This window comes from Hermetia illucens, chromosome 5 (assembly GCF_905115235.1).
Source record: "Hermetia illucens chromosome 5, iHerIll2.2.curated.20191125, whole genome shotgun sequence".
NCBI classification, from domain to species: domain Eukaryota; kingdom Metazoa; phylum Arthropoda; class Insecta; order Diptera; family Stratiomyidae; genus Hermetia; species Hermetia illucens.
The window spans coordinates 64,011,174-64,035,764 of NC_051853.1; the positions used below are offsets into that span (position 1 = coordinate 64,011,174).

At 37.1% G+C, this 24,591-nt stretch overlaps 1 protein-coding gene across 1 annotated transcript; it reads left to right on the forward strand.

The window, feature by feature from the left end:
• Window positions 1–1,066: 1,066 nt before the first annotated feature.
• LOC119657856 (tyrosine aminotransferase) lies at window positions 1,067–24,347 on the forward strand. The gene is made up of 4 exons (XM_038064981.1): window positions 1,067–1,706; window positions 23,051–23,556; window positions 23,633–23,926; window positions 23,991–24,347. Exons 1-4 carry the CDS (start codon window positions 1,544–1,546, stop codon window positions 24,330–24,332), a joined length of 1,305 nt encoding a protein of 434 aa, XP_037920909.1. The 5' UTR covers window positions 1,067–1,543; the 3' UTR covers window positions 24,333–24,347.
• The last annotated feature ends 244 nt before the right edge of the window (window positions 24,348–24,591 follow it).

Below are 24,591 nucleotides of genomic sequence, written 5' to 3' on the forward strand. Positions count from 1 at the left end.
ACGATAGTTGAGGGAGCTGGACTGCATACCATCTATAATGCTCAAGAGATAAGTGCAGTTTATTGGAGGACCACCTTAAGAGTGTACTGTGGCTTTAGAACCGTCACAGACGAAACAGCCTACATGACAGCCGTAATGATGATGATCGACTTTTTCTCCAATGAGGTGAAGCGCATTTGTGGTTCGCTCGGTTCTTCCTCTGATCAGTACGAGAAAAACGCTGAAAGGGAAAAATCATTGAACAGGTCCGAACAACGATAGGAAGGGCGAAAAGAGCCGATGGACTCATAATTAATTCTCAGCATCAACGCAGATAGCAAATGGTGATTTTCTCACGAGATATGGAGGATACCGTAATTACCTGTATAGGTTTAAACTGCACAGGGCACTTAACTGTCCCAGCTGCAATGATTTTATAGACGACCCGGATCACGGAAGAATCTAGAGAGAGCCTAACTGCTTGCGTGCCAGAAGAATTGGATTGCAGTTGACCACATTATGGAGCGGTAGACCGCCGGACGGATAGATAGGCAGACATGCAGTGAAGGTGTCTAAAGAAAACCTTAAAAATAAAGGCTCGACAGCATCCAGAGCTGAATATCTCCACTATTTGAAAACAAAATTATATATCCTGATATTTTTTTTGATATTGTTTGTTACAATAATAGAAAAATTAAAAGCATTGGAAATTTTTAGTAAACACTCCAATCAATGACCTCAAAAAGTCAATTAAAGAAGGAAATAATGGAGCATTCGGTTTAAAGTTTATATTAACCATCATAGGCTCACAAGTTACAATCCGCCACACTTTACCTATGAATTATAATATGATTCATTTATTTTCAATCAACAACCATAGAACTTTCTCAGCGGGGACATAATCACTCTATGCAAAAAGGGATGAAACATTGTCGATAATAAAGTATATTTGGTTTGCATAAATTCATTTTCGCGCTAGTCGGAAACCGGTTAAATTTTACTAAAGAACGGGCAGAAACTTTTTCCAGACCCGATATATAATTAGCAAATGGTGATACTGGCAGTCTCGTAAAAGCTTTGAAATCTGACTGTCTGGAACTCGTTTGGTGCAGAATCTGAAATAATCTTTATTGAGTCAACCGGCAGTGAATGTGTTAAATATTTTTGAATCGTGAACATAATATATACTTGATGAAATGAAATTTCGAAATGAATAAAAGCCTCGTTATATATATCGAGTGAAACAGTTTCCTTTTGCATGCAGAACAAAGTGGATATTGAATAGCATAGAGTGTATCAGTTACTTTTCACCATTCTACCCATAGATAATAATATAAAGGATAAACGTTGACGTTCTATTGTGAAGTGTCTAAAATCATCAATTTGTTAATATTAAGTGTATAACCAAGTATTGACCAGTGCCACTGTAAGACAGTGTTTGTGTTTCATCATACACATTTTCAGTAAAATAAAAAAAAAATTAAAAAAGGCCGAACTATAATTATATTTTAAATAAAAAGTTCATTCCATAACAGAAAATTTAATACATAAATTATTGGTGATTATGCCAGCAAATGGTACAAGTGAGATTTTGAAAAGTAAAAGGTCATCATGGAATGTGCAAATATCAGAGTTTGCACGCAGTACACGCAATTTAATTCGAGAAGTTGTAGAAGGTGTTAAACTTGAACCAAATCCTGAGAAACCGATGATTCCACTTTCTATTGGTGAGTGATATATCTTATTAATTTTTGTTGATTTAGGTAATTTAAGTTTGATAATTTTATTTTTAATTTGCAATTACTACCAAATAGTGATCGAAAATGAAAAATTGGAAAATATTAGGGAACTATAGCATTTTAAATTGAATAAAATTTACTTGCTTTAAAAGAGGAGATATACAATAGATAATTTGGAGTTAGAAGTGCATATTTTAAAAACGTCAGGGAATTTCGCAAACAAATAAAAAACTCTTTTAACTGAAAATGTTTTTCTCTTAAATCAAGTTGGTTTGCGCAATACCTATATTCTGACTGAATTGTACCAATTTAACCAAAATATTATATTATAACCAATTATATATGTGTTATTTGCTTCGAAATACCAAATATTGTTATATTAATATGTTATCAGCTTTAGTAATGTCTCACTGATTTTATAATCAAAATTAAAAGATATTTAGATATTTTTTTTTATATCCCTGAAAAAATAACATCATTGACTCCTAATCAAGGTAATTTCGAGAATTATCCCCAATGCTAAATGATTCCCTCCAAATAACTAGGATAAAGGAAATAAACAAAATGTACATTCTTTACGAATAACTATTCCTTTTGCATCAACATTATCCTAAGAAGGATTCATGGGATGTTCAGTCCAACTTATGTCTTCAAACCCAAAAAGTTTGAAAACGCTTGTGATAACAATTTAAGGATTCCTCACGCTCGCTTATGTTGAGACTAATGTTCTTTTTCTATCTTGACACTTTTGGAAATATTAATCAAAAACTGGCATTTGGCATTTATTATTCTGGTTTTCAATTAATCTTGTTTTTCAATTAGGGAGTTCAACATTCACTTGCGGTTTAGTTAAATGTTCTCGCATCTCTGCTTCTTATCCTTGCTATATCGCTCCTTCACCTATTTCAAACCAACCGTTCTTTTGAGAAGCTCATGGCTAACCTTAAACCTTAGCCACCGCATTTTTGAAATATATTTTTTTAACTAGAACTATTCGGCAAATCTCTTTCCTTTGATGTGGAAGGAGACGGTCTCTATTTTTTATCCCTTGGTCTTTAAAAATTCCCTTCCGAATTTCAGCCCAATTTGTTTGTAGACTTCACGTCTAGTCAGTTTGTAGGACAGTCAGTCCATATCTCCCCGGAGTGTCTCTTTGCATAAGCTTGGAATTAAAATAGGCACTATTCCTTGTGAACATTGACTTTGGATTTTTTGATATTTTTGCAACACGGTGTAAACTGGTAGCATGTGATTTCTGTCCTAATTTCTATTTTAATGATGAATAATGATAAGTTCCAATTTATTGCGTTTGTCTTCCTGGCAAAGAGGAGCTCTACTGGAGTGTCCGTCAACAAACTCGGGAATATGGGGTTTTTTTTGGTACTTTGACGACATAAAGCCATACACGGAATCAAATTTTGGGAAAATAAAAAACAAACCGTTTTGAATTCGTGAATGGAGGCGCAAAACATCAGGCGAAGTACTCACCATCAGTCGATGTTTTCCCCGCCCTAGATTTTCAGGAGGCGTGACCTTTGGAGTTTATATCCTTCCTTCCTAAATAACATGATAAAAAAATAAAGCAAAGTAAAGAGGTATAGATGTAAATTTAAAAAAAAATAGGCATTGTTCCTTATACTGTAAATATTTTTATTTTCCTTCCGCATACAACTGTGTCTGAGACCACGTGCTAGTTCTTTTCTTAATTTATATATCAACTGTAAAAAGAAACGTTGACAATAATTTCAACTAAGGTGCAGATGCTAAAAAAAAATAATAAATAAAGAATAGGAATTGTAGTAAAACTAAATTGGTCAGTCAATGATATAGGTAAGACCTTCCTCTCGCAGATTTCTTAGGGTACAATTAAGAGTGATTCCAATGGAAACATTGATTTTTTTACAGGCATATTTGGCAGTTATTTTACAGAAATTCTAGCGATTATCCATCACCTTTTGATTCAATTTTATTATTGGTTTCCTTTCCGCTTGTAACCGCATATGACTCCGAAGAGGAACAAATTACTCAGATTAACTCATGACTTTCTAATAGCGAAATGAATGATTGTCTGTGAAACATGTTTGGAACAGTGAGTAATCTGGCATTTGGACTAGTGCAATCAATTGGGTTGAACTGTTGTAGAGAATCCTACAGTCACTAGTATATTTTTCACTTTGATTGCTACACAGAAACAAATTATTATATGGAATCATTAAAAATCGTCTATGATTTGTTGGAATCTCTTATAAGATTTTAAGTCATAACTCGAAAATCTATCAAAGCGCGAATTCTTTGACTTCATGAAACTGAAGTTTCAATAAATGTTTTAATTTACATTAATAATTATTATATATTATGTTTTAATTTTTCTGGACAATGTAAAGCGACTTGCAGGTTTCCCTTTAGCACTCTTCAATGCCGAAGGATCAGTATCCTAAAAATAACAAGTCGGGAAACCGGAAGCTGGACGCTTCAGGTACGAAAGGTTTTGTGTATTTCTTAGTACGTAGCACGTAATGTATTCATATATTATGTGAGAGTATCCACTTTTGGGTGATATTGACATTCATAGTCTTCAATTTTCAAAGAAGCAACAAATTTGAGGTATTATAACTTTGTTAGTAATACTGCGATTTGGTAAGATCATGCTCTATATTATAGCCTCTATATTATAGCCTATATCACTGCAAAATTTCATGGCGCTAGGATGAACTTAAGGGGGGTTTCTAACCAATTACAAAAAATTGTAGTAATATACTATTATTAACTTTATTTAAACAGATATCGGCATGGAAGGTATTTCGAAGCCCAGGCACCATATAGTGGCAGCCTCCTGATTTTTTTTTAGATTTTTTGGTTTGGTAGTTTCTGAGAATGGCCCCCTTAAAGAAGTGATCACTTTCAACCCCCCACGCTCCCCACCATTCCAACGAATGCCAAAACTAAGATCGACTTTGAAAAGTACTAAGACTTTTAATTTGATACCCCACATGACTATATAAGATGAAAAAAAATGTTACACCCCCCTTTTGCATGTATGGGGACCCCCCTCCTTAAATTAGACGTAAAAGGATGTAATTCACAGTATGCGTGAGCGTTCACAGTTCCCACCTTTCTACCAAATTTGGTGTCAATCGCTATAACCGTCTCCGAGAAAAATGTGTGTGACGGACAGACAGACAGAGGGACAGACAGACAGACAGACAGACAGTAAACCGATTTTAATAAGGTTGTGTGTTTACACAAAACCTTAATAAAAAAGAAAATTTAATAGGGAAAAACTTGTAAACCAAATTAGATAAGTCGTCAAAAACTGCATATTAACCTCCTCTTTGGGAAATCAGTGTCCGGATAGCTGAGTGGTTAGAGCAGAAGGCTGTACGGAAGGTCGCGGTTCAAATCTCACTGGTCCCAGTGGAATTTGCATCGTCATTTGACGTCGGATACCAGTCGACTCAGCTGTGAATGAGTACCTGAGTCAAATCAGGGTAATAATCCCGGGCGAGCGCAATATTGACCACATTGCCTCCTACAGAATACTGTAGTGTACCGTTACGGTCTTGAATGAAGCGCTCTAACACGCTTCAATGCCCTGATCCAATATGGATTGTTGCGCCAACGATTATTAATATAGGGAAATCAACTTCGTTACCTCGGCCACGGCATTTTCATTGTCACATGGAAAAACCTGTTCTTTTCTCCGTGTTCCAATTATCTACTATTATAGAGCACAAATCATTCCTATTGTTTTTTCGCATAAGTTACTTTCATGCTTTTTTCCATGAAAGTTTTTTCGATAAGCCATTCTAAGTCCTGCAGTACTAATTCTAGTCGATCATCTTTGAATTCATACTTACGGAACCTCTCGAATCACCAACAAGAAAAGTTGGTGGATCAGAAACTTTTGAACGCTCTCTGGGTGATGAAGAATCAGAGGATTCCTATATCCACCACCCTGTATGTTACATATCCTTAAAATGTAAAATTGATCACAACGAAAAATTGAGGTCAAAACCGATTAACGTTCAAATTTCACCATTCAAAAAGGTGCTGGTTGAATTTAATTCGAAGCACAAGCTTACGCACCGTAATTAAATTTATTAATATCATCTAGCGTTATGTATTTTAGGCATTCCAGATCAATTCCTTGTGACGAAAACCTGCGTTGGAAGTCCCGCTCTTCAAAAATCTGCTGGACAAGATCTAAACACGAATCATTATTCTCACTTTCAATATTCACTAAATCGTTGAATAAAGTTGGAGTAAATCCACTTTACAATTGCACTGTATACGTTAGGTTTTAGTGTCTCGAGGGAAAGTGAGAGGTGAGAAGGATTTGTGATAAAAATTTAAAAGAGGAATGAAAATGATATTTTATAAATTAATATTAAAAATACGATAACGTTTGTGTGTGATATGAAGTGGGGACGATATATAGGAATTTGAAAGGAGGATAATGGAGGTGCTAAAGGATTCTAGATAGAAGGAAAGGGGAAAATGCTGGACACAGTAAACGGTTTTGTGCTGTCTAATGTGGGAAACTTTCTACGCACATTTTTTCATTCGTACATATATGGCTAAAAATCAAAAATATTCCTTTATATTTTTTCAAATTACAAGATATACGTACTTTTTACAGACGTAGATGTGCTCACCCTAAACAAATAAACATTGCCAACTACCGAATACTAAACATATACATGCATGTATAAAAATTGATCCTATGCATATTTCCGATTTATTGCGTGCACAAAATCATATACATGTACATAGAGAGTACGTATCTTGAATACGGCTTGTTCAATATACATTAGCATATACATATAAATAAACACACATCTCTATCTTTAGTCGTTGATATTGATATTAAAATAATTAAACCCTAAAACGAAGTGTTTCCCTGCCACCCCCCATTGATATGAACACACTTTGTTGTGGTATTGACGAATTCATATGTTATAATGAACCTAAGAAAAATAGGAGGATCAAAGTGCTCGGTTGACCCGTTCTTGCACGCCTCTGTGCTAGCCCAGGCTCTGGAATGCGAGGGGGTGGGGGTCTTTTGAGCGCTTTGATCCCTCACGTGTCATTAGTACAAAATTAACGTGTTTATACCGATGCGTGGGTCCGCACCGGATCTAAAAATTGACCACAAACAAAGAAATTCGCGACGGCCTAACGATAAAAACCAGCACGCGAGCTAAAACTGGAAAATAAAAAAAGGCTCGACTGCGCGCGTGGAGCCGCGATCGAGAGGGAAGATCCACAACGGATTACAGCCCCGATCATGTCTTTTTCTGCCTCAGATCGTTATTGAGGCGCGGCCCTTGAGGTTCCCTCTCATCTTTGATATCCTCAGGCCATTATTTAGAGGATGTCCCTAGTAAGGTTTTGCATGGTCAGAGTGGAGGAAGAGAAAGGGATGAAGTCCTCAAATCAGAAAGAAATCATTTCCAATTCATGTTATATTCATCCAATCCAAAAAAATATATAAAAGTAAAATGAAAATGGAAAGTAAAAATATATAAAAGAAAAAAATGAAATAAATCAAAGTAAAAAGAAAAAAAATATAAAAAAAGGAAAGAAATGAGATGAAAACAAAAATAACACTTACACGTTGTTTCACTCCAAGCTCGGGCCGAATTTTCCCTCCAAAATCACTTTAAGAGTCCGTGGTTTCTTCTAGGGCTGGTTTTCGATGCGTTAGCAATGAACCACGCCAACACGCTGCCACAAAAAAACGATATTTTCCTTCACATAAAATGTAAAAGTTTCACTCTCTATAACTTTGTTATGTTATTCCTTAGAATTATGCCAAATTTTGTACTTCTAGCATGAACTTTAGGGGGGTTTCCGACAAAATTTCTAAAATATGCTAATATACTATTATTAACTTTATTTGTGCACATTTCCGAACGGGATGTATTTTGAGGCTTAGATTTCGTTTAGAGTGTGATTTTTTTCAGATTTTTTGGTTGGACAGGTTCTGAGAACGAGACCTGTTACACTTTTTGTGGGTCATATTTTCAGCCCTCACTCCATGGCATCAGTTTCGAAAAATACTAATTGACCCCTTTCATTTGAAACCCGCATGGGCATATTTTGCGAAAAAAAATTTATACCCCAAGTCTGGAGCATCTGCTGCACAGCAAAAATAAGATTTAGAATTTCCAACTGATTTCGAACCTCATAGCCTCAAAATGGTGCCTTCATGTTAACCTTCTAATTTAGTGAATTCCAAGGTGCGTAATTCCAGTAGACTACGGGATGAATACACTGGTTGAACTGCCCGACACTATGCTTAAACGGATCGACAAAAGTGGATCCAGAGTTGAATGTGGGGAAAAGTACAGTGAATGACTGGCGAAGGGATTTACTTTCAATCGAAGATGAAATTCGAGATAGTTGATGAAGCTCTTTGGTTGTGGTTCCTTCAAGAACGGCGAAGGGACACACCTATTAGCGACCCGATTCTAAGAGAAAACAACGAAATTATAGACGGAGGCGAATTTATTGCAAGTGAAGGTTGGCTGACTCGCTGTAAGGCAGGACATGGAGAACATTTTGCACACGTAAGTGGAGAAAAAATGTTTGCGGATGCTTCAGGTGCAAGTTTGCAGAAATAATAAAAACGGAGGCATTAAAACGAGAATAAGTGTATAACATGGATGAGACGGGGCTCAACTTTAAAATGCTTCCAGAAAAAACATTTTTAGGAAGACATGAAAAATCGGCTGCTGGATTTCACAAGAATAAAGAGCGCATCACAGTTGCTGTTTGTTCAAATACAACAGGAACACACAAAATTCCTCTTTTCGTTGTTGGAAAGTCTGCTAAACCGCGTGCGTTTAAAATGTACGTCCATCGTCCCTCCCCGTATTCTACAGGTCACAAAAATCAGTATGGATGAGCGCTGATTTATTCAAAGAATGGTTTGAGCTTGAATTCGTTCCGAAGGTAAAGTGCCATCTCAAGGGCGCAAATTTTCCTACTAAAGCAGTCCTACTTCTGGATAATGCTCCAACTCATCCTGGAAACGTAACATGTGAGACAAATGACATACAAATTACCTTTCTTCCTCCTAATGTGACAAGCTTGGTGCAACCGATGGATCAAGGGGTGATTGAAAGCTTGACGTAAATCACTGTCCGAAATTGTACAATGTGCAGAAAGTGAAGATCTCGATTTTATTGATATCATTAAAGAAATTAACTTAATGAACGTAATTTACGTGTTATTTTCCGCTTTCTAAGAAATCTCTACTTTTACTTTCGCTAAGTCTTGGCGAAAACTTTGGGCCAAGATTGAGAAGCTTGTTGAGTGTAATCAACAATCACACGAAGAGGATAATTCTACCACCATTCTTCAAGATCTTCAAACGTTATCTGAAGATGTCCAGTTGCAGGCCGAAGATATTGAAGAATGGATTAAAAATTGTGACGACGAACTTGAAAACGAATTTTAGACAGACGACGAAATAATTTCGGTAGCAACACAAGAGGAGCCCCATGAAAATGAGGACGAGGAGACTGATGATGATGATGTTGAAGGAGAGGAAAAGGTCGGCCACATCGAAGCGAGGGATGCAATAGAGATAGCATTTAAATATATTGAACAACTAACTTGGTTCATCTTCAATAGACGCCTTGCTTATAAAATCTGGAGCGATGCAGCATTTAAAAATTCTCTTAAAGTCAAGAAACAGAAGAAAGTTACCGATTTTTGTTAGAAAAAGTTCGTAAAATATTTAAATATACAAATAAATATGTACTTTTATCAACTGATACTTTGTGTACTTAATTAATATATACCTACCTGTACATATGTCTAATATACAGGTAAAGATATTTAATTTTTCTCACGAAAATGCCTGCACATCGAATTAACCGACCATTTGGTCATCCGGTCAAGCTGTGGTCCCGAGGTGACCGGTTAATAGGGAGGCTACTGTACATGCGTGGCTCCCATAAATTGTGTTTGGAATTCCTTTCTTGTAAATTTATCCACCCTTTCGTGACTATCAATGACTTTGTACCATGCTATCCACCCCAACATTGTCATGTTTTTGGCAACCAGGGTTTTGAGAGTTTGCTGGCATTCCTATACCATTTTACAACTGGCATGACGCTTAAATTTCAGAGAAATTTAGGCAAGCCTCGCCCCTCTTTTTGCTATGAGGTGGAAACGGTTTGCAGCGGTTTTTCCTGAGTCATGTCTCAGAAGCAGAAGCGTTTTGGAAGTGGGCAAGATCCTCACGGGTTTATGCACCCTTTCCGGGATTATTTTTGCATGCCATAACGTATAGTTTCTGTGGAAGTTTTTAAGTGTTAGTATGTTATTAAATATTTGCGTTAAGTAGACAATAGTACATTGAGAAACTCTTCAATCACTTTGTTGAAATTTTTTAGGGTCAAAATGATACAAAACTACCATTCTAAACACGTGCGAGATCAAAGTGGATTCTATTTACTATTGAAAATGTTAGATAATTTTTTTTGAGTATTTTGCAAAGGATTTAAATGAGTACGGCACTCAATGCTACAATATTGTACCATTCTTCTTCTTTCTTGGCAGCTCTTATTGCCAAATGATGGGACTATGTGGTTCTGGGTGATAATAATGCACCTAGGCCTTTTTAATAAAAGTGGCGATTTCATTTAAGTGGAGAGAGTACTGAGCCCATATCCAGTTAATAACGAATCGGACCAATTGGGGAGAAACCATGGACTCCATTTTTTGAGTAAAGCACCAGTTTTTCAAAAACAATGAGTAATTAACGGTTTCATTCAGGACAGAAGTAAGTCATCAGATGCTGCCTCACCTCTGTCCTGGGAGCTATATCCAATTTGAAAGCTATTCGCGTCCACAACAAATAAAATTTTGAGCTTATAACCTACAGCCAGTTGTGGTCATATAGAAATGCCCATCCTTCGTCTCCACTAAAGGTTTAAGCCAGGGCGACATGATGGTATAGATTTCAAACATTTCTTTCATTGTAGCAACAATCTCAATATTTCTGCCACAATGCCTTCACTTCATATTAGGATTTGCGTGTGAGCCTATCTAACTTTCCACGGTTACCGGTTTTTGAAGTTGACATTTATAATCGTTAAGGGTGGCTAGCTCTTAAAATTTCCGTACATGCTACGGCCTCATGCTAAAAAACATATGATAGATTTACACCTGAGTTAATCTATCATTTTAACTTCATCTCATCTGCTTTCTTTGCAAAGATTGTATCTATTTTTCACGAAGATATAAACATTTTCTAATGTATAATTTGAATGAAATCATTTTGACTTTTATAAACAGAATATACTCCTTTATTCTGACATCCCTATCTCTGAAATAACCGGAATTTAACAACATGCAGATTATAAGGATCTTCATTGGATTATCCAAATGAAATAAAGTTATTTTTAACTACCTTCTCAGAAAAACAAGTTTTATTCCTCTAATCAAACCGATGCGAAGAATATTTATCGGTTGCCATGTTGTTTACTAAGTTTATTCAGTTCAATATTTGGAAATTTTAAAGGTTTCCATGGCAGAATGGGTACATATAAATTCATATGAATATACTTAATGGTTTGCATGAAATTAAAAACAGGCACGTGTAGCAACTGATATCATATAAAATCTGTAAAACGTAGGTAACTTAAAATATGCATATTGAACCGGTTTAAGTTAAATCAAGAAGATATGTTAATATATGTATGTACATTCACCTAAATACGAGAACACACCTCTTATCGATTGGAGTCTAGTTTTGAAAATTTTAACTGTGATCGCTGAATTTTTCCACTAGTTTATATAATTTCTGCTCTCCTTTTTCCTAAATGTGCTTTCTATTATCTTCACAGCTGTGACTCTTTCACTGAAATTGTTCAATTTTGTATAGTCCTTCCCCAGGATATAAAATTCATCAACTTTCCTCTCTTTGTTATTGGTGAACGATTACCCATGGAAAACAATTCTGCTTATTCCACTGTTGAATATTGTGCGTGCAATTTCTCCGAATTCATTCATAAATATGATAAAATTAATTGAAATCTTGAAATATCTAATAAAATTTCATTCATTTCAATCACAAATCTCAAGCATCCAAAATTTTGCAATGAATGATGAAACAAACCATAGTCGAGACAGTATTATCCCTTTATTAAAACTATAAAAATAATTCAATCACATTAAGAAAAAGGACACGATCTACCACTTTGCAACCAGTGGCTGAGTAGTATAAATGAATCAAGATACGAATCTAAATAGTACTTACTACAATACATAAATTCTGCTCCAGCGAATGATGTAACATATTTGCCACACTAAAAAGGCTTCAGGGTTTTTTTGTGTAGAAAAAATGAAATGTTTCATTAACATAATGGAAAGGAGTCCCTTGCGTTCTTCAAACCTAGACATAATTTGGGAGTAATTTCATTGTTGCAGTTGAGTGCTCGCGAAAACTTCTGTGCTTATTAGAAGATTGGCGACTTTTTGAAGTGTGGTAGATGGGGCTTGGTTAGACTATTATTTGCTGCAAATCACTCCGACTTTCTTATATACTCGTATATCTCGGAATTCATGATCACTGGCTTCACAAAGAAACAAAAATTCTGCATTGCATTACTGAGCTCTATAATCTTGTACTCGATAAAAGGAGCACAGCAGTATGTTTATAGTATCGAGGTGTCCTAATATTTGGGCTGATTTGAAGAGTAACTAGCCTTCTATTTTCACTTCATCCTGACTGAGATTGATGATTGCCGGAAATGGGATAGTTATCTTCTTCGGTTCTGATCGGGCATTTTCAAAAAAGAGAACTGTTTATACAAATGGTTGTTGAAAGATGTTTTTTTCAATTATTTTTATAATAATAACTAGCTGACCAGCCAGAAATTGTCCATTTTCCCACCAACTTCTGGTTGTTTTTTTCAACTCAAAGTTACCAATGTATTTTATACCATGTGAATTGAAAGCTGCCAACGTGTTTTGGACCAGCCGTATGGTGGTAGAAATTTATTGTTTTCCATTATACTTACCTCGAAAATAGGCATGAAATCAACTCAAAAACTTTTGTTGTATCAAATGACGTTATTTGCACACAATTACTGTATTGCAGGATTTGAGCCACAAAATGTATAGAATCAGGCTCATTTCCAGAAATTAATGAATATAGTGGTTCTGGTGGCTTCAAGGGCTTCATTTTTCAGGTTTTGTATAAAACCAAACCTAATTAAAATCGGTGGGCTGTTTGTCTGTCACACTTATCTCACAAACGGTGGGACCTGTGAATCCCCTCACATGCAGTGAGTAGTATGTATAGCTTCACTTTGAGTTTAGGGAGCAAAAGGAAGTGTAAAGTTTTGTTTCACCGAAAATAGTCACGTCTTGAATACTACTTTCCGAAGCCGGTATTACTTTTGACATTGTTTCGAAACGGGAGGAGTATGGGGGTCCGAAAAGTTCAGTTACTTGAAGGAGTCGTTCTCAGAGACTATTCAACCCAACTATCTGAAAAGATATGATGGTCCATGCATGTGGTATCTAGGCCTCAACATACTTTCCATATCGATACATTTTAAACTAAAGTTAATTACAGTATATTACCATATTTATTGTAAGTATATTTGAATGAGAGATGAAATTTACTGAGAACCGACATTAGGTTTGTCCTAGAATCAGCCACTTTGGAGTAATGTAGGTTAGGGCATGATGCTGCTAAATTTGGTGAAAATCGCACCATTACTATTTGAATATCAGTATCATACTAATGTGATTGCCTGACAAACTAAATGCATAAACATTATGAGCTAGGTACAAACGAGACAAATGCCCATTCAAATACGCGCAAAACCTTTCATAACTGAACCGTTCAGCTTCCGATTTTCCAACTTCTTAAACTTAAATTGAATGTCTTGTTATGTGGAAACATAACTTTGGATTAAACGCGACATTTATACGTTGTTGATTTCGGTTCTATCAATTCCCTTAAACTTTATTTAGCGTTTCACGTTGCTCGTCAATTTGACTTGCAGCATTGCAAGTTCGGCGAACTATGTTAATTGGTCGCATCTTGAAGAGCCAAAATTCAACAGGAAATGAAAATTGACTTCCTCAATGTTTAACCATATATACCACATACCATTCTATCAATACTTACCAAAAATTGACATTAAATTAAACTGTTAATATAAGGCATGATAGCAGTGAACTAACTGCGACCTTTACTTATAATTTGTCAGACGCTTTCTCGTGTCTCTGCCCTGCGAAGCTACGGAGCTTATTTGCAGAGAAGCGACTTCACATACGGAAAAAGGAAGCCTGGGAGAACCAACAGGTCTGTGAACTAGAAAAGTACAGGGAGCAACCGCACCAGGCGCGCAAGTTTTACCAACAGCCTTACACACCTCGATGTTCATCCTGCCGAGACAAAGAGGGAAATCTGATTTCCGACAGAATGAGCATATTGGAGCGATGGGTTGAGTACGTTGATGAACTACTGAACAACCCTAACATCGGCGAGTTGAAGGTCCAGCCAACTGAAAGCGACGGACAAATACTGCCACCATCGAGTATAGAAGAAACAGTCCGTGTAATTCATTGGCTTAAAAATCATAAGTCGCCAGGAGCCGATGGAATTACAGCCGAATTGGTTAAATATGGAGGCGACCAATTACACCAAGTGGTTCATCAACTTGTGCTCAAGGTGTGGGACACGTACAAACTGCCTTCATCCAGACAGAGCAGGTGGTGCGAGATCTAGGGCTGTACATCAATAAGGCAAAACAAAGTATATGGTGGCAACGTCAGCATCAAAAACCAACCAACCAACAACATCCAACCGCAATGGTCGAACGGAAAGAATAAAGTTAGGAGACTACAACTTTAAGACCGTTGATAAGCTATGATGTTGAAATCCGCGCACGGTTGTTGTCAGCCAACAGAGCCTATTTCAGCTTACAAAAACTGTTCTGTTCGAAAAATCTCACCATAGGGTCAAAGCTCTTACTGTACAAGACTATGAGCTTGCCAGTCGTCATGTATTCCTCGGAAACTTGGGTTCTTAGCAAGAAAAATTGCAAACTCTTGGCCACGTTCGAGACAAAAATCCTCCGAAGAATTTTTGGCCCCCTACACGAGGATGGACGATTCCGTAGCCTATATAACGACGAAATCTATGAGCGATACCATGACCGTCCGGTTGTGGATAAAATCCGGCTCAATAGGTTACGGTGGGCGAGTCACTTAATCCGTATGGCTGAGGATGATCCAGTTCGGAAAGTCTATAAGGCAATATCTATGGTCCTACAAGAAGACGAGGCAAATCCGGCCTGAGATGCAGCGATGGCGTAGGTCAGGACGCCAGACAGCTTTTAGGGATATTGAATTGGTGGACCTCGGCACAAAACCAGGATGTCTGGAGTTCCTTATTAAGGCAGACCTAGACAGGATACCGGTTGTTGCGCCGTTGATGATGATGAATTAAATTGAAAACCCTAGCGTCTTGTGAATTATATTCTTTGTAACCGCCAGGTTTGCAACCTTGGCTGGTTACAACTAAGACAGGTTTGGCCCAGGGTGGTCTTGAGCTCGCCATGTGCTTTCAGTGTAGTGCATGAACTACTCCTTTTCTTGGGGTGAGTACCCAATACTTTTAAACACGTTGCAGGGCAAAGGCGATCTTATCAGACTCTGCCCTGCAAGGCAGCGTAATCGAAAGCGGCTACGGACTTTTTGCTTCGTCTATATTAAATTCAAAATCATTCTAATTCAAAGTCTACATTAAAATCAAAAATTAGGGTGTGAATTATATTCTTAGTTCAAATTGTTTGAGCGGAAACCAACCTTCTCACTGTCCATCAAACCTTCGACGCTCTGATACGCTTTGGGATTATTTTAGCTATTATCTTTGCGACAGCAGGAAGTGCGCAAATAATTCTACAATTATCGTACTCAAGGCGAGTGCTCTATTTCGAAATCTTAATGATCATCCCCTTTTTTTACTTCTGGGGGAAGGTGTCGGATTTCCAGGATTCCCGTATAAGTGCACCTCTAGAGAAACTCCAGGGACTACGATGAACCATTCCGCTCCGGTTGAGCATATTGGTGACAAACATGATTTCACTTTCATAAAGGAACTAATAATATTTAAGATTTTTTTTTTGCGTTTTTGATTCACTAAATATCCCTGCATTTGAATTATTTCAAATCAAGATTATCACGCTAGCGTTTTTTCTATTGGTGCTGGATTATTATAATTATCTGATGATTTCATAAAGTAGAACTACCACCATTTCTAATACCTTACTCGACTGATATGATGAAGATGGCTCGGTTTTAAGGTCTTACACAAAACCTTCTTAAAATCGGTTTACTGTCTGCATGTCCGTCTGTCTGTCCCACGCATTTTTCTCGGAAACGGTTATAGCGATTGACACCAATTTTGGTGGAAAGGTGGGCACTGTGAACGATTAGTACTTAGTAGCGAACGATTAGTAGCCTCGATTAGTACATTCCGAAGTCGGTGTTAGTCTTGACATTTGTTGGAAAGGTGGGGAGTGAGGGGGGGTTGAAAATGATAATTTTTTTAACGGACCCTTTCTCAGAAACTACCCAACCGAAAAACCTGAAATCAAAATCAAGAGGCTGCCACTATATTGTGCCTAGGCTCCGAAATACCTTCCATACCGATATCCCTTCAAATAAATAAGAGTATTTTACTATAATTTTCAGTAATTGGCTGCAAAAGCAGTAATGTAGGTTATAACGTAGAGCATGATCCTACCAAGTTTGGTAAAAATCGCACTATTACTAACAGAATTATATTAGTCAAAGTTGTCACTTCTTTGCAGATTCAAGTCATTGAGTGTCAATACCACTTGAAAGTGAATATTCTCACATAATATATGCATATATTACGTGCTACGTGCTAATGGGACAAATGCACACTCAAATGTCTTTAAAAAAATATACAATATAGAGACAAATCTTATTTAATATCACTCAGTAATTGCCATTTACTTATTATACTAGTTAGGAATCATCATAGTTGACGAACATCTAGCAGAGCTAACAAATGTTTATGTTTATCTCCTGTGAGTGTGAGACTGTGGTTCGGTTTCATTATCATCACATTTAATGCTGTGCAACTTATAAGATTATAGCAGCAAGATGAACAGAAACATCCACGACGATTGGGATTCGATCCCAAAGCAATGACATCGAGAGGCCAGCGCTCTACCCCCTCAACCATTGCGCCGTCAGTATCAAAGATGAGTAGGCTAGTATACGACATTTAGTCACGATTGACACCCCTCTGCCACGATTGAAATACATCTGCCCCTTCTTCTCCTGCGAAGTGCTGTAATCCTAACGAGCGGCATATCAAATCCTGTAGGCTATGATATGCGAAGATAAGGAGACAATCTTAAAACCCGCGCTTCATTTTTTGATGAGCATTAAAATGAGTGCCAGCGTGAAAGCAGTTCGTGATGGTTTTCCGGCTTTCTTGATTGCATTATTTGAGTAACGAGATGCTTGGTTCCAACTGTTTATTTCTAACTCTTTTCATTTGTACGGTCTAATCGTCGATTTCATTTCATTTGGGTTTCAAACTCTATCACGGTGCAATCCTGGGTACGCTGTGGTTAGGAAATATTTTGTAAAATTATTATTTCTGAGGCAACGGCGGTATAAGAATCCTGCCTGCAGTTCGTAACTAGTTACCGCAATGGAGTACAATCATATTTCAACGGACACTTCAGTGGAGCCACACTTTTCCCAAAGTGGGATAAAGCATAGCCTAGACGAATAGCAATGGTCCATTTTTGCCATTCTAATAGTATTAGTAGGATAGTGGGATAGCTCACTCTTTTCCTGCTGAAATTGGGGGCTGTAGTTCGCTTCCTCATCATATGTCCGAGTAAAATTATATTTGATAAAAATACCATCATTAAGCAGTTTTTTGGACTGCACCAACTTGTTTCTCTGCTATATGTATATTATTACTACTCAGTTTGGCCCCAAATCTTGAGATCTGATTTCTATCTGATATCGGTCGGCTGCGACCGGTCCCATCTTTGATAGAGAGGATTGTGGTTGAGTTTTCCTCCTTATTTAAATGATTTCATACCTAAATCCATAAATGCTTGTGTCCAACTATAACCAATTTAAAAGAATAAGAAATGGGATTAAGTCGAAAAAAACATGAGTTTTAGGTCCCATTAGCTATGCAAAATAAGTAATTCAGTCGAATGCTGTTAATACCTAGATTATACTCGTATCTTCGTATATGCATACTTATTTGCAACTTCACCACCAACCAATAACAGAAATTTCTAGAGGTCAACTTCAGGAATTGGAGGTGTGTTTCTGACGTAGTTAAAACTATCGGAACTGGTTTTTAAAAGATAATATTGAACTGAATATCTTGTTTAGCAGAAAGTGGCGTATTTATTTACTGTTTTTCCGAGGGAGACTTCGACCTTCGTTAGAATGCGAATTGGTTGTTTTTCATACAGAGTATAAACTCCACATGTATATATTGTCCGGATTTAATTTAAATCTTCATAAGACCTTTCTATCATAAGATTGGAATTTTGTTTTTGTTTTGTCTTTATTAAAAAACATGCGGTTTCATTCAAAAATCTTGTTAAACTGCATAAACATCATTTGCATAAAATTTTACAAACATGGAAAGAAAATGCATGTGGCGCATTTATCTTGCAGTACTGGTCGTTTAGATACGTTGGTAAAACTTGACTTGCATCTTGTTTTCTCACATCTGGAGTGTCTTTTAATTTAGATGAAATTCTAAATGTATCTACATACTATATGCATCGCTTTTCCACCATGTAGAACCAAACTCCTTTATCGATCCAATTTTCCAATACTTTTTTGCTTGGTACACAGTACACGGTGTGTAGAAACTGGAATGGTCGCTTTTGAATGCATAAATATGAAACTAAATAAAAAATGAAAATTAAGAGGCTCTGGTGATTATACAGTGGAAAATTCCAGATGCACTGCAAAACTATGCTTGAATTGCTTGACCCGTTTATATGAAATTTAATGAAATGATGGCAAATAAAATATTATATAAAAGTGTTGTTAAAACCATACTTGGGGGTGTGGTGCCATGTACCATACTCTAAGCATTTTTTGCCAATAGACTTCTTTTTAGAGATAGCAAGTAACTTCGAATTCCTTCCACCTCTTCTTTGAAAAGGCGAATCAAGATTTTTCTGTATTCATACGATTCATATGGGCTGGTCAAGGGACTCTTTATTGAGTCTAGTTCGCTATATGAGATCCCCTTTCATCGGACCTAGGGTTCTAAGAAGAAGACCCTATCACGGACAGTTGGGTCTTGGATTGTCTCCTTTTCTTCAAGTATACATAGATAGCCATCTCTAATACCCCGACTTTGTCAGAGATATCAACCGGTGCTATGGTTTTCATGTCACTTTTTGATGCAATGCAACTCTCAAATCTGAATATCATACGATTCGAGCCACTACATTTCGAATATTATTCGTGTGAACGCTGTCGCCCTCCTTAATTTTTTTAGTAATAATAACTAATTCAATGTTCCTAGCGTTCACCGTGGGAACATTTAAGAGGCTTCAATTGTTTATTGCTTGAAAAATTACACTCATGTGGTTACTCGTACATATTGATTCCGTGCATTTCATTCCATTGTTATAAGGAAAAAATAAACGTCAGTATTACACGCCAAAAAAGTATTCATTTCTATGCATTTTCTCTTGAAATATTACCAGATAACGATACTTACCAAAATATTTTGGTGTCCTGAACTGAGCGGGTTACAAGATATTATTGTTAACAGCAAAAACAGAATACGACGCAATGCTGGCTCACTACCCACCAAAATGTTTTGGTAAGTATCGATATCTGGTAATTTTGCAAAAGAAATTGCCTAAAGACGAATACTTTTTTGGCGTGTAATATTGCCGTTTATTTTGTAGTTTTGTTTTTTTATAACAATCGAGTGGAATGCTCAGTTTCCATTTTTTTTCTAAAGAGTAGGTAATGGAGAAAAATTAAGGACATGAACTGAACATTGTCTTTTTTATTTATCCTACTCTACCTTAAATTCGACGTAGAGTGACCTAACTATGCGTGAGCGTTCACAGTTCCCACCTTTCCCCCAAATTTATTGTGAATCACTACAACCGTTCCCGAGAAAGACGTGTGACAGACAGACAGCAAACCGATTTTAATAAGGTTTTGTTTTACACAACGATTAGTAGATTTAAAACTGTCCAGAAACCTTCGCAGATAACGAAGGACACGAGCGGAAACTGACACAAACCAGAATCTGTAGAAAGAAGCAAAGGAAGAGCAAATAGTTGTAGAAATTGAAATGTACAAGTAGCGTGCAGACGCAGGCAAAAATGTTGAACTGTGTTTAAGAGCTCAACTCCCAAGAATAAAGGTTTGTGGAGGTGTGGTATTACAACTAGCAACGCAGCAGGAGGAGTAGTATTGTGGATAACTTTGTGTTCCTAGGAGTAAACATAGTGAAGGATGGTAATGAAAAGGGCGAAGTTCAGTGACGAATAATGATGATAAATCATACTACTCAGTCCTACGGGTAAAGAAAAGCAAACGGTTGCATAGAAAAAATAAGCTCCAAATTTACAAGACCATAATACAACCTGTGTAACTGTACGACTGTGAAGCGTGGACTCTAACGCAGGCGTTAGAGAAGTCCATTGACACATTTGAACATAAAATTCTACGTCGAATACTTGGACTGGTAAAGGATGTAGCTGCTTGGCGAATTAGATACAACCATGAGTTGTATGACGACCCAGTGGTACTAAAAGAAAAATCGGTCCTTCTCCTTTCCGAAAGTGGAAAACAAATGTTCGTCTTTATATGATAAGCAATAATGTTATGCCTGTTGTTATGCATGTCTGGATAAACTAAAACAAGCAACAGCAAATACGAATTTCTTTTGCAACAAATGAGGGAATACTTTAAATAAATTTCTTATCTCGTATTACCATTTATGTAAACGGTAGTGATCCTTTTCCCTTTTATTTTAGTTCAGGATTTGAGTTTTGGCGTAATCGTATATAGAGGTCCAAGAGACCCTATTCAGAGGTGGGGGAACGATTATATAAAAACTTAAAAAATACAATTATGCCTGAATTCGTCGGTGGTCATTCGGTATCGGTTAATTTTCCGCATTTTTTTCTTGTATTAGCGACTCTTTGTAGATGCATTGGATTTTTACTGGTAAGGTCCAGAAGACCAGCAAAAATATTCACCTATTCAGGTGTCCATACTTTTGTTTAAGGAGTTGGGACTTTATCGTTTTTTAAGGTTTGTGTAAAACAAACTGTGAACGCACACGCATACAGTGAGCTACATCGTTCTAAGTTGTATTTAAGTGGGAGTCCCCACATGTAAAATGATAGTGTACATTTGTTTCCTCCAAATATAGCCATGTGGAGAATCAAATGAAGGGTCTCGGTTAGTACTTTTCAAAACTGGTCTCAGTTTTGACATTTAATTCACAAGGGGGGCGGGAGGAGACAGAAAAGTGGTAATTTCTCAGAACTTATCCAATTGAAAAATATGAAAAAAATCAGGAAGCTGCCACTATATGGTGCCTAGGCTCCGAAATATCCCCCATACCGATATCTGTTTAAATAAAGTCAGTAATAGTACATATATTACTGTAATTGTTAGTAGTTGACTGAAAAACCCCCTTAAGTTTTTTCTAGAGTCATGTGCAGCAATATAGGCATAATCATATAAAGTGTGGTGGAAATCGCACTATCAAAATTGCCACTTCTGTGCCAATTCTAAGACTTTGAATTTCTGTAGCCCGCAAAAGTGGATATTCTGACATAATATACGTATATAAATTACGTTCTAGGTAATAGTAGGAAATATACACTCAAATGATGAAGAAATACACAAAACCTTTCATACCAGCTTGTTTTTTCCTTGTATTTTTTTCCGAAATCTTCCTTACTTAGCAGCACTATATACATATTGCTATAGTGAACCTGTGCCTTAAAAGCAATTTTGGGTGCTATATTTATCCATTTGCTGTTAAGACAAGCCCTGTTGGACTGAGTGGGCATTGATATATTCGAACGTGTCAGTTAAGAGTGAGTACAGTGGTTGGTAACGAGTGGATCACGGAGTCGTGCCAGTTCTTTTTTAGGCCCGCAAGAGAGAGACAGAAAGGAGTATTCCTCTTTGTGTGGAGTTTTCTCAGTCCTCGGAATAGAGAAACTTTAATAAAACTCGACCAATGAGGCCTGCATGATTTTGATCCCAGGTCCCCCAGATTGCTCTGGCTCTGTAAGACTGCGATAGGCATTACCTGAGAACTTTCACCACATGTGTATGAATGTATGCATCCATAATAAAGCCCATTGACTGAAATTTGCTAACAGAAGGAAGCTGCTGGCGTAGACTCAAATGCTCGGTTGAGTAAGTATAACTGAAGCAACGAGTACCACGCCAACCACGGTACTCGAAGTTATCCTAAATCTACCATTCAATCATTTGAGCTTGAAACGGAAAGCGGCGAACAACGCATATAGGCTTAATACCATTGACGAGTAGAAAGGTGACCAATCATAGGGTCACGCGTCCATCTGGAAATTCCTTGGCGGCTTTGATGCCTGCCGATCATATGATTTCCAGATTTGCTTTTGAGAACACCAAGAAAGAAGAATGGTTGACAACTAGCCACGATTTTTTTGGGAATATAGACGTGCGTAGTAACCTTCACCGATGGGTCAACCATGACAACCAAGACAAATCGGGCATTTTCAAGGCCCTGCAATAAGAAAAAGTCAACCACTCTTATTCGAAGTGGGGTTAATAAATTGTGAGCCGAAGTTAATGCTGGTGTAAATGTTAGTTCGATAATGATAATGAAACCAATAATTCAAATGAATAAAAATCCCAACAAAAAGCGGATGTGAATATGACCTTCTCAAGCAGACAAGAGTAGAAGACTCAACTGAGGTGAAATTTTCGGTTTTTTAAAAGTATGAATCCGAAAACTTCCCTGTTGACGTTACGCCGAGGTAGTAACAATCATATACTGTGACAACCACTATCAAAGAGATAAGCCTAAACAGCAATAGGTTTCCCACCCCGACATTACAATATTAAAGAAAGGTTATTGGTACGTTCACTTCCAATAAGGTGTTCCTTTTTGATAGAGCTTTCATTCTACATGGTTCAGCAAGTAAATATGATTTTATATCTAATAACAAATTAGAGTTATTAAATATGATTACAATGCTATTTTAATTATTATCCTCTCCTTTCAGGTGATCCAACAACATTTGGTAATTTGAAAGCTGCCAAGGAAACCATAGAAGCGGTCAGAAAATCAATTGAAAACAGAAAACACGATGGATACGGACCAGCCGTTGGTTCCGAGGAGGCCAGGCGAGCAGTGGCCAAATATTCGTTCCATCAAGGACATGTCTCGCCAAATGACGTAATTTTATGTAGTGGATGTTCAACGTCTTTGGATATGGCGATCTGTGCCCTTGCTGATCGAGGTCAGAATATCCTAATTCCCCGACCGGGTTTCTCTCTCTATCAGACCCTAGCTGTAAGTTATGGCGTGGAAGTGCGTTGGTATAATTTGCTGCCGGAACGGCAATGGGAAATCGATTTGGAGCAATTGGAAAGTTTGATTGATGAAGACACTGCGGCAGTAATTGTTAACAATCCGAATAACCCTTGCGGGAGTGTGTATACTCGCGAACATCTAAAAAAAATACTCGACTTGGCTGAGAAATATTATTTACCAATAATCGCGGATGAGGTATGTATACTATGAATTTTTCCTCTTACAATTTTTTAGTAAAGGTCCTTGTGTCATTTATGCTGGCACCTTTCAGATTTATGAGCACTTTACATTCCCTGGAACACAACATACTGCACTCAGTACTTTGTCTGAGAACGTGCCCATACTTTCATGTGGTGGTTTAACAAAACGCTTTCTTGTACCTGGATGGAGAATGGGGTGGATAATCGTTCATGACCGGAACAATGTATTTGCTGAAGTGAGGAAGGGTCTAGCCAAATTGGCCACACGTAGTTTAGGACCAAACACAATTATCCAAGCATCACTACCAGTAATTCTGGAGAAAACCCCACAATCATTTTTCAAATCAACCACAAACTTTATTTATGTAAGTTATATTCTTTTTCTAAAAATATCATATGGAAGTATATATATATTGAATATTTTTCCAGAGAAACGCCGTATTGGCATACGATCTCCTGAAGGACGTGCGTGGCATCAAACCCATCATGCCCAATGGGGCCATGTACATGATGGTGGGAATTGACACTGATAATTTCCCTGAATATCCAACAGAAATGTTATTTGTTCAGGATTTGGTTCGAGAACAAAGTGTATTCTGCTTGCCTGGGACATGCTTTTTCTATCCAAATTATTTCCGGATTGTGTTGACTGTTCCCGAAGATTTGTTACGCGAGGCATGCATACGCATTGCTGACTTTTGCGAAAACCACTATAAGCTCGATAAGAGGGTAATTGAGAACGGTGGACTCCAAGCTGTCGATTTGCAATAAGACCTATAAAATCACCGAGTCGGTCTCCTTTTGTTCATAAATAATAAAATAGTCTGAATTTGAACACAATATGTGATATGTGTAAGCCTAACTTTCGTAATGTATTTTTTGTAGAATATATGTATTTTTATAAAAAAAAGTTTATGTGACTGTGAGGTAATTTCAAATTATCGACTACCTAGTGAAATGTTTGTTGGATATTGTTTTTGTTCTGTTATATTTTTATCTTTTTAAAGGACCACCCTTTCCAGACCCTTTT

What these genes read in the sequence shown, in the direction of transcription:
- LOC119657856 (XM_038064981.1), top strand. Translation starts at nt 1,544, where the DNA reads ATGCCAGCAAATGGTACAAGTGAGATTTTGAAAAGTAAAAGGTCATCA. An exon ending in TACCAATAATCGCGGATGAG is followed by an intron (nt 23,557 to 23,632) that starts GTATGTATACTA and finishes GGCACCTTTCAG; the next exon opens with ATTTATGAGCACTTTACATT. An exon ending in CAACCACAAACTTTATTTAT is followed by an intron (nt 23,927 to 23,990) that starts GTAAGTTATATT and finishes ATATTTTTCCAG; the next exon opens with AGAAACGCCGTATTGGCATA.